Below are 11,159 nucleotides of genomic sequence, written 5' to 3'. Positions count from 1 at the left end.
CGGCCCTGCTCCCGGTATAGATGGGGAGTTGCAATTTTATAGGTGAATCACAAATTTTAAGCGAACTACAACTGATTCAGATGCAATTCTCAATAGCATGATATTTGAATCTTTGCTTTTTTACTTGAGGACAAGTTAGAGGCTAGCAACGGATAGCATGTTACAAATATTTATTGATTAAATAATTTGACGAACACTCGCGTTTTTTTTCTTCTCATTATCGTAAAAAAAAATAATAATAATGGTAGTACTTTCTACCAAGGATTAATATATCGCTTTTTTTGTTGCACTGTGTTTATGATTTCGTGCATAACTCGCATATTTCACGAAGATTACATGTAACAATTATCACCTTGGTAAATTTAAAAAGGGAAAACGGCAGGTAATTTAGTAACAATTAAATTAATTTTTCTTTCGTACACATATTGTAAAATAACTCAAATCACATACGAATAAAATGTCAGTGTGACAACTTTTTATTATTATTATTTTATCGGAATATCTGTGATTACAGCACGGATTGAATTCTGGACTACATCACTGCCAATATCATTATGAGCACAATGAGGACCCTATATTTCATAATCAACGGTTCATCTCGTTTCACGACTTACTATGTGTATTTTTTTCTTTTTTGAAAAGTCTTTTATAAAGGAAAAAAGTTACCTTTTTTTAAAGAAAAAAAGAAACCTTTTTTAAAGAAAAAATTATACAAAATAAATTAATTATTTAACAAAATGATTTTTAAAATTTCAGCAAATTATACAAAATAAATTAATTATGTAGCAAGATAATCTTTAAAATTTCAATAAAGTAGTTGAAATTAAGTTGTCAATTTTTTTAAAATTAAAGTTAAATTTTTTTATGATTATTATAAATAATTTATTATTTAACATTTTTTTTAAGTATTTGTTTCCATTGAAAAACAGGAGAGTATTTTTTTTAGATATTTTTAGACACGGTCCTTTATTATTGTTCTATTTTTCTTGTAAACCGTTATAAAAGTTCGGGAACACTCACTGCTTGAGAAACCCCCCAGCAGAACCCAAACCCTTCTTTCTTCTCCGAACAGTGTGGATGCATAGAGAGAGAGAGAGAGAGAGAGAGAGAGAGAGAGAGAGAGAGAGAGAGAGAGAGGTGAAATAAAAAAAAAAGAATGTCGACGATTGAGAACCAAAAGCCATGGAAAGTGGAGTACGCGAAGTCGTCAAGATCGTCATGCAAGACCTGCAAAATCCCCATTAATAAGGAAACTCTCCGTATCGGCAAAATGGTTCAAGCCAAACAGTTCGATGGCCTCATGCCCGTACACTTCTTTTTTCCCGTTTTTATTTTCTTATTCCTCTTTTCCCTCTCACTCACTCACTCACTCCATTTTCTCTCTTTTTTGTTTTTGAAACAGATGTGGAACCACGCGACTTGCGTGATAAAGAATTCGAAGCAGCAAATCAAATCGTATATTTTGATTTTTTTTTTTTAATGTCGTCTTTCTCTTACCGTCATCGCTTTTTCTTATCAAGCGATGACCTTTTTTGTTTGTTTTTGTAACGGCCATTGCTTTTATGAAGGATCGATGATGTTGAGGGTATAGAGCAGCTACGGTGGGACGATCAGCAGAGGATCAGAAAGTACGTAGAGGATTGTAGTGCCAGTGAGCCCCAGAAAGAGGAAGGTCCCAAGCTCATTGAGTCAGGCATTGAGGTTTCGAGTACTTCTCGGGCCACTTGCAAGCAATGCAGTCAAAAGATATTGAAAGGAGAGGTTGTTTCTCTACTCTTCTTTGACGCTCGATATTATATGATATAGAACAGGAAATTTACTTAATTTGGTATCAGAGAAGCTCGAACGAGCACCCGTGACAACACTATCACGAGATACTTCTTTTATTGCCAATCCGCGTTGAGATAGAACTCTGACACTGTTGGCATTGTTGCTGGTATTTCGTTAGGTTCGTTTATCGACCAACACCGAGGGTCAAGGACCCAGAGGCTTGGCTTGGCACCACGCCAAGTGTTACATGGAGTTTTCTCCGACAACCCAGCTGAAGAAATTGTTGGGATGGGATACCATTTCGGAGTCTGATCAGGAAGCGCTCGGTTCATTGGTAAAGGAGGACCCCGATACTGCAAAAAGTGGTATGGTATTTGGCCTTTGGGTTTCAGTAATGGCTTGTACTTCATCATATTGTTATCATCACTGATGCTTTGAATGCTTGTTCGTTAAGGGGAAGCACAAGAAGAGAGGGGGTCGGCGCAAAAGTCTTCGAGAGCGGGTGCGAAGCGTAAAAAAAACGACGCCGGTGGTCAGAAATCCAAAGCCGCAAAGGGCGACGGAGACGTGTCGACAGCGGCGAAGAGCTCTGCTGGCAAAGCGACGCGAGACCCGAATCAAGACGATATCGATGCGAAACTAGAACTCCAGACGAAACAGCTTTGGGCGCTGAAAGACGACCTAAAAAAGCATGTCACGACGGCCGAGCTGCGCGAAATGCTCGAAGCGAACGGTCAAGATTCATCTGGCTCCGAGCTAGACTTGCGCGACCGCTGGTAATTTTTTTTTTTACCTAAATTTGTATTTTATGTAGAATTGTATGAACTTACGCAATTTGTGACCTAATTAGAATGTTACTTTTACTTTGATTTTTTGACTTAGTGCCGATGGAATGGTGTTTGGAGCACTTTCTAGCTGCCCACTTTGCTCTAGTTCTCTTCGTTATTCTTCCGGGATGTACAGGTGTCAAGGTTACCTATCAGCTTGGAGCAAATGTTCTTTCTCTTCTACTGAACCTCAACGTGTCAAAGGGAAATGGAAAGTCCCAGAAGATACAGAGAACGCTTATCTGAGCAAGGTATTTAAACAGCCTCACTTGAACGTGTGTGTGAGAGAGAGAAAGATTGGGAACACTGACGATCATTGTGGGTTTTTCTTTCTTACAGTGGTTTAAATCACAAAAGGCCCTAAAGCCTGCGCGGATACTTCCTCAACACACTGCTTCAGGAAACCAAGCTCCTCAGTCATCGAACAATGAAACCTTGGCGGATTTGAAAGTTGCTATATCGGGATTATCCAAGGAAGCGATAGTATGATACTTTTTTTTTTAACTAACTACCTTCTATAGTGCAATTAATTGTATCTTAGGGCATTTTTTTTCTTCTTAATATATTTAATAAGCGGAAGTGGTTTACAGGAAGAATGGAAGACAAAAATTGAGGGTGCAGGTGGAAGTTTCCATGACAAGATCAAGAAAGGTAAATGGTTATGCTTCGTGATTTTGGTACGCCCGTATTTCATTTCTGTTGATTCCACATGTAAATGATTAGTTGTATTGGTAATCAATATCAAGTGCAGATACAAACTGTTTGGTGTTGAGTGGATCAAATGATGACCACCTAACTGAGATTCGAAAGGCCAAGTAAATATTCAACTTTTTGAGTTTTGAGTATGATATTTATTTATTTATGTATGTTTTTTGCTCTCTTGACTCTAAAATGGTTTCTATTGAAAGGAGGATGAAAATATCGATTGTTCGGGAAGATTATTTGGATGCCTGCTTTAGAAAGCAGAAGAAGCTTCCATTTGATCTGTATAAATTTGAAACCGCTGCCGAGGCTTCCGGAACGGTGATTGTTAGGGTGAAAGGACAAAGTGCTGTACATGAATTGTCTGGTTTGCAAGACTTTTGCCACATTCTCGAGGATGGGAAAAGCGTCTATAATACCACTTTGAGCATGTCCGATTTATCAACCGGCATCAACAGGTTAATTCTAATTTTTTAATTTTGGCTCGCGTTTTTTGGTAATTATTATTTTACTCGTGCTTTATTTCCGTATAAAGCTACTACATCCTCCAAATAATACAAGAAGATAAGAGCTCCGAGTGCTATGTGTTCCGTAAATGGGGCCGAGTGGGAAACGAGAAAATTGGAGGGAACAAATTGGAGAATATGTCGAAATCGGACGCTATTGCCGAATTTAAACGCTTATTTCTCGAGAAGACTGGAAACCCATGGGAAGCCTGGGAGCGAAAGGAAAACTTTGAAAAGCAACCTGGCAGATTTTTCCCCTTGGATATTGTATGTCTTATTTATTCTCCTTAGTGTTTTTACCAAAATCTATACCGTGCGTAATTAATTGGTGGTCATTGGTAAAAGTGTGTATATTTTTCTTTCTTTCGATGTTTGGGTGTTAAGGACTATGGGGTTAACAAGCATGTCACAAAGAAAGAACCGAGAAATGAGGTTAGCAAACTTGCTTCCCCGATAGCAGAGCTGATGAAGATGCTATTCAACGTGGAAACTTACAGGTTTGTCCAACAGCTCTCTTCTTTTGTTTTTCTCGTTTCATTTATTTAATATGAGACTAAGACATAATTCTGCAGAGCTGCCATGATGGAATTCGAGATCAATTTGGCTGAAATGCCACTTGGAAAGCTGAGCAAGAATAACATTCAAAAGGGTATATTTACACAGCAACTAATGATATTTTAGTTCATAAAAAAAATATTATTTCTTGTAAGATCAATTATCCGGCACTAAAAACTGACATTCATCTTATATTTGTTAATTTCATTTTAGGGTTCGAGGCATTGACGGAGATTCAGAACCTATTAAATACCAGCAGTCACGACCCTTCTCTGAAAGAGAGCTTGATCGTTGACGTGAGCAACCGTTTCTTTACAGTTATCCCTTCTGTTCATCCCCATGTAATTAGGGACGAGGAAGATTTCAAGTCAAAGGTTTGTACCTAGGGAATCACACCTTGGTGATAAAAGAAAAGCTCTACGAGGCTTGCTTAATTCATTACGTGAATTCATTGAATGAACCTATGTTGTTGTCTTTGTCTTGGCAGGTGAAAATGTTGGAAGCCCTACAGGACATTGAAATCGCATCTAGAGTCGTTGGGTTCGATGTCGACAGCGACGAGTCTCTCGATGATAAGTACAAGAAACTAAACTGCGAAATTCTTCCTCTGGATCACGACAGCTCGGATTTCAAGCTGATCGAGAAATATCTCCTCACCACTCACGCTCCCACTCACAAGGTCGGTTTTGCGTGTCCTCTCGATGTCTTGAAACTCAAGTTCCGTTTTTTTTTTCTCCGTGATCTTGATATTCTGTGACGGTTCAGGATTGGACTCTGGAGCTCGAAGAAGTTTTTGCGGTTGAAAGGGCAGGGGAGTATGATAGCTTCAAACCTTACCGAGAAAAGCTTGGCAACAAAATGCTACTTTGGCATGGTATGTGATTACTCCAATCTCACAACTTCAAACCAAAGAAAGTGTTATTTCGATCTCGGATGAGAAGAGCCGTTCTGATTAATTGCCGTTAACTAGAATACTTAAAGATCAAAAAGCTCCACCAGGACTTAATCTCTTCTCATTTTGAGAGAGATTAAGGTATTTGGTTGAAGGATATTTTATTAATAAATTTATTAATAAAAGAGAGATCCATTTATAAGTAGGTCTAGGGACATGTCCGGAATGACATAAATATAACACCCTAATTGTCCAATAAAACCTTATATTGGAAAAAAGTGCATATTCAAAAATACTAATTGCAAGATTTTATAAGTTAATTTCTATAATCAAAACTTCTAATGGCCAAATACGTAAAAGAAAGTTACAATATCTTGGTAACCTAATCTCTTCCTTTTAGGTTCTCGGCTGACAAACTATGTGGGAATCCTCAGCCAAGGACTGAGAATCGCTCCCCCGGAAGCTCCAACCACTGGTTATATGGTCCTGTTTTCTTTCCGATATTCTCTCTCTACATGCATGATGTGATCTTATTTATTCACATATTCCTTCTTTTGTCTCCGATTCAGTTTGGCAAGGGAATCTACTTTGCCGACCTTGTCAGTAAGAGCGCTCAGTATTGCTACACCGATAAGAAAAATCCCGTGGGTCTATTGCTTCTGAGTGAAGTTGCGCTCGGCGAAGTCTACGAGCTCAAGAAAGCCGAGGTGAATTTAAACTCTTATCATTCTTTCATCTTTTTATAACATGCCTTTTTTCTGACTTGATAGTCCTACTTTGCAGTATATGGAAAAGCCTCCCGTAGGAAAGCACTCAACAAAAGGGCTGGGAAAGAAGGTTCCTCAGGCATCGGAATACGCAAAATGGAGGGACGATGTTGTAGTACCTTCTGGAAAGCCCGTGAATTCAAATGTCCGGGCCTCGGAGCTTATGTACAATGAGTACATTGTTTATAATACCGCTCAAGTAAGCACAAACATTTTATTATACTTTATTGGCTTTCTGTAGATTGTATAAATTCTGTACAAGTGAATTTTTTTTTTTTTTTTTTTTTTTATGTGGTCAGGTCAAAATGCAGTATTTATTGAAGGTGAAGTTTCAGCACAAGAGGTAAGTGCTACGCGGAATGCGTTGTTTTTGGGCAATAGTGTACAGAGTTGTTGGTTTGGTCGTGTAGTATTATTATAAGCTGTATTTTGTGAAATCTTGAAGAGATCTCATTTTTGGGTGTTTGATGGAAGAGATCTTTTCCTGATTTTGCTTCCTATCGCAGTGCGTACCGTGTTTTGTAAGTAACAAAATATTATGAGCGTGGATCGACCGTTACGATCATGACCTTTTGATTTCAAATTACTATTAATATTATAATATCAGTAGTTTAAGTCTTCAATCTGATCTACTATGTCATATTTTAGAAATAGGAATCATAACAGCTTGGATGACCATTTATCTGAATTTGAATTGAGAAATTCTATTTTCGAATAAAATTTTGTTTATGTTTATATGCCAATAACGACATAATTTATAATTTTTTTGGGTCTGCGTGTGGTGTCTTGCGGTGTTGTTCTACGCCATGCGGTCATGTGTTGTGTCGTCCTCAGATCTCACGCTGCACCCGCACCATAAGGTCGTATGATGTGTGCGCAAAAAGAGTTTAATTTGATTTCTGTGTTGAAAAAAAAGTTAATTTGGTCTTCGATATTTTTTGACATCATTGATATAACAATCTAACTCGAGCACTCAGATGACTCCGTGCTTTGAGTAGCTCTTTGCCTCGGACTGACCCTCTTTGGGACTTGTGGCAAAATTTGTGTGGAGTATACCAAATCAGATTTCGTAAGGTTGGAAGGATTCACACAATAAAAGAAAGGGTGCTTCAAAGGCAAATGTGTAGCCTTTAAACTTAGACTCGTAAGTGTGGAATGTAAGCTCTTTGCAGCGGTGATGACCAAGATGAGCTGTATCTCCTCGGTGCGAGTCTCCTTCAACATCATCAAGCAAATACGTGTAGGCTTGGCCATGGAGACCCTATCACCGTCCTCTTATTTTTATGCTTTGAAAGGCTTGTCATGGCTTTTTAGGCAAGTTGGAGAGAAAGTAGGATAAGGGGCATTCAGTTCGGATTAGAGTGGGTCCTCTAATCTCACATCTCTTCTTCATGGTCCTTTTCTTTAAGGCCAGTGCCAAAAGGTGTTGGATTGTTTGGTGTAATACTACTCGACGGCCTCATGACATCTTGTTAATTATGAGAACTGAACCGAGATTTGGTTGGCGGAGTTCCATCAGAGAGGTACCTTGGACTCTTGACGACGTTGGCGGGGAAGATATAGAAAGACTTGTATGCATATGACTGCGAGGAGTTGTGGAGCAAAGTTCAGAGCTTGCAAAGTTTTCACTTTTCGTAGATGGAAAAACGCGTGATTCTCAAGTCCGTCCTCTAAGCTATCCCATATTTTGTTACAAGATGCTTCAATTTTCAACGGTCACTTATCCATGACATTTATCACGTCCTCACTAATTTCTGTTGGGAGCTCATCGGATGGTAAAAAGATCCAATGAACGAAATGTGAGGACCTTTATGTCCATAAAATTATTAGGTGATTTTGGTGTAGGACTTCGTCCTCTATTCAAAATAGGTGTCGGGCCACACGAGTTCAAATGCTTAGTCCAACATTTAGGAAACTTGGCTTGCGAACTCGAGAGCAAATGGCATGTTGGGCTTGATTCAACGTTAAAGTTGTGCTCTGCCCAACAACTCAAGTTGCGCTTTAGACGTCTCAATCATTAGCTCGATATAGGTGATGGATTGTACCTATCTACATCACTTGGCAGATACCGCAACCATTTTATCTGGGGTCATTTGGCCTGAGATGGTAGTTTTGGAATGAGTTCCACAGAATCCTTAAAATAGTTTTTTTATTTTATTTTTCTTAAATAATCTTATTTCTTCTTCATCACTTGCTTTGGCAGTAAGCATGTTCATCTTTAGCTTAGATATGTTTTGAATTTTATGGAAATGTAAAATGGATTGATTTGACTCCGTCCATGATTGAGGTTGTTAAACTCACGTGAGCCTACATGATGATTGTGGCTGTTCAGTTCATGTGAGGCACACGATTTATATCTTAGTGTTTGGACGTTATATATACAGAGTATACCTTTTACAAAAGAAAAAAAATGTATGTCAACGATTTTTTTTTAAAAAAATTTAAAATACATATGATAAAGATTTCTAAATCACAAGTTATTTATAACAAATCTAATTTCCAACGGACTTATGCCTTATTTTGTACCCCAAGAGAAAAAGAATTATAGCGATGACATTTCGATTATAGGAGAGCTCTAGTTTTGACCGGTCAATTACACGTGGCATTACTAAATGGCCTTATTTTGGCTCCTTCCCAATCTCCATCCCCATTTCCCTATATAGCGGAGAACCATGTGAAAATATGGTCAGCAGTTTGAAAACTACTGCGATATATATATATATATATTTATATATATATATATATATATATATATATATATATATATATCTTTCGATGTGCCAGCTTGCATTTCGGCTATAAGTAATAATCTGATGTTAGATTGACCCTGCAAAATAAATGTGATCTATTCTTATGTCATCGTAATGTGACATCGGAATTTAATTAATTTTGGTCGCAAACAGCCATTTTCCTTGGTTACCAATGACGAACACAGAGTCGTTCAGTTTTAGTTTTTCTTTGGCTGCATTCGATTTTACGTTTCATCACCTCTTTCTCTGTCTCTGATTACTATATTACTTATATATTACGAGTGGTTGAGAAAAAAAAAATTGCATTAATGCATTATACAAGTTTTAGTAATAACACCATTAGAGTTGAACCCTTGAGGAGAGGCAATGGTCATTGATGCATTTACTGGCGTGGAATTTTATTCTTTTTTATTGATTTATTTTGTTATTTTATTTTTTTACTCATTGTTGCGTCTTGTTCAGCTCCCCGGTGTTGAGGGGGAAAGAAATTCATTACATGTCGTTAATTTTATTCCTGTTAAGCAAATTATGGCTCCACCAAGTACAATAAATAATAATATAAGTAGCTCAATAAGTTAGCACCTTTTAGTTTGTCTCTTCTTTTGGCTTGTGTTGATAAAAAGAAAGTCTTCCGCACGAGCACACAAATTAATTGTTGTTGAACTAATTTTTTTGCTTTTGTTTTTTGTTTTTGTTTTTCATGTGAATATGTGATCCGTGCCGTTCCTGCCTTGTAGTCTGACCAATGACTATACTATACTTATGTTACAATCTTTATTTGTTATCATTATAATTTATAAAGAAGGCATTATATGATACAAAACATAAATATATGTATAGTAATTTAAACAAAGTTAATTTATTTTATAGAATAATAATTTTTTTTTAAAGATAATATTTTAACACGAGGTAATAACAAATATGTAAAACGTTGTTATAATTTATATGGGGAGACCAACACTAGTTTCAAAAATTATATTGACTGATCATGTACATGTTCTGTGTTCAAGGCTTCAAGCTTCACTGACAAGGTAATTTAAAACTCTATATATGGTGATATTAAGTCTCATAAAGTTATGCCATTTATTGTTAATGAGAGAAGTAGTAATTTATTACTTTTAAAATAGCCAATTAAAATTAATTGAAACTACAATGTCAAATCATAATTTTGATTATTTTAGTAAAAACTTGAAATTTTGACTATTTTGTTAATCAATTTATTTCAAATGATTATTTTACATATTTTTCATACCTGATGGTGTTATGTAAAATTTGGGGAGTCTCATATCGACTATAAGAATCTATATATACTCTTTGTAAGTGTTTAGCGATCCTCTACTTAACACTTAATTTTTTTAATGTCAATTAGGCTCACACTTCAACGTGTAATTCTAAACACGTCCTCTCAAAATTGTGGTAGTGTAATTACACTATATATATTAAGGAAATTAAAAAATGACTGGCTTTCGTTTCGTACACAAATTATTAATCAATTAAGTTTATAACCCTTGAAGATGGGTTTGGCCAGTGTACTAATTCTCAATAATTAAAAAAAAAAAATCAGAACTACTTTACCATCTTCTAATCCATTAATTTAATTTAATTACGTGGGCAAGTGATTCATAGTTGTCCTGATCTATCAGATTATAAATTGTATTTTTATTTTTTTAATGTAAAAACATGTTGAATTAAGGTATCTGAAATTAGTGGTTGTCGGTAGGCGAATGCTGGCAAAGTCTACTCAATCAAATTGCTTCACAAGACGACAAAAATACCAGTTCCCAAGTGCGGCGATCGGCGGAAAATACACACACACGCATTATGAGCACCTAAAATAATATTGTTAGTCGTATCTTATCTAATCATACAATCAGTAACGGTTTAATATATAGCAGACTAGACTACTCCTATATCAATTCAAGTTAAAGCGTATTACTATTGATAATATAATACACAATATATATGTATGTCGAATTATTTGTAGTTTATATTTTAATGTGAGTAAAACATACAATTTTTAACTTTAAAAAGTAAAAACAAGAATTTACCGCATTTAAATTCGAGTACAAAATCAACACACTTTGCTAGAAATCGTCAAACCTCACTATTTTACAACATTTCTTTATGATATAAACAAAATAGAAAGAAAGAAAGAAGAAAGTAGATTAATTAATCCACAATGAGAAAACAACAAAACAAGAATTAATTAAGAGTGTCATCCAAAGTCGGTCTAACCCATTACAAAATAAATGTCCCCCATGAAGCCTACAAAGAGGTCCTTCATGTCCCCCCCCTTCCTTCTCTCTCACTATAACTCTAAAACTATTGCCTTCCCATTTCTCCTCCAATCCTTCATCTATAAATAAACAAATAATAATAAAAAAGAATCT

General features: G+C 36.2%; 1 protein-coding gene across 1 annotated transcript; it reads left to right on the top strand.

The window, feature by feature from the left end:
• Nucleotides 1–1,004: 1,004 nt before the first annotated feature.
• PARP1 (poly(ADP-ribose) polymerase 2) lies at nucleotides 1,005–6,642 on the top strand. Its single transcript, XM_089623412.1, has 20 exons — nucleotides 1,005–1,306; nucleotides 1,403–1,455; nucleotides 1,569–1,761; nucleotides 1,949–2,135; nucleotides 2,225–2,546; nucleotides 2,653–2,848; nucleotides 2,937–3,080; nucleotides 3,188–3,248; nucleotides 3,349–3,412; nucleotides 3,506–3,757; nucleotides 3,835–4,072; nucleotides 4,190–4,302; nucleotides 4,378–4,454; nucleotides 4,574–4,734; nucleotides 4,848–5,039; nucleotides 5,126–5,234; nucleotides 5,653–5,735; nucleotides 5,822–5,959; nucleotides 6,036–6,218; nucleotides 6,319–6,642. The coding sequence occupies exons 1-20, from the start codon at nucleotides 1,157–1,159 to the stop codon at nucleotides 6,364–6,366; spliced, it is 2,964 nt and encodes a 987-aa protein (XP_089479538.1). The 5' UTR covers nucleotides 1,005–1,156; the 3' UTR covers nucleotides 6,367–6,642.
• Nucleotides 6,643–11,159: the final 4,517 nt, after the last annotated feature.

The sequence above is a fragment of the Urtica dioica genome, chromosome 8 (genome assembly GCF_054948205.1).
Source record: "Urtica dioica subsp. dioica isolate 48M chromosome 8, U.dioica_male_clone48M_v1_H2, whole genome shotgun sequence".
Lineage (NCBI taxonomy): Eukaryota > Viridiplantae > Streptophyta > Magnoliopsida > Rosales > Urticaceae > Urtica > Urtica dioica.
This window is presented reverse-complemented; position numbering and strand designations above follow the sequence as displayed.

What these genes read in the sequence shown, in the direction of transcription:
- PARP1 (XM_089623412.1), top strand. Translation starts at nt 1,157, where the DNA reads ATGTCGACGATTGAGAACCAAAAGCCATGGAAAGTGGAGTACGCGAAG. An exon ending in CCCCGATACTGCAAAAAGTG is followed by an intron (nt 2,136 to 2,224) that starts GTATGGTATTTG and finishes TTGTTCGTTAAG; the next exon opens with GGGAAGCACAAGAAGAGAGG. An exon ending in GATTTTTCCCCTTGGATATT is followed by an intron (nt 4,073 to 4,189) that starts GTATGTCTTATT and finishes TTGGGTGTTAAG; the next exon opens with GACTATGGGGTTAACAAGCA.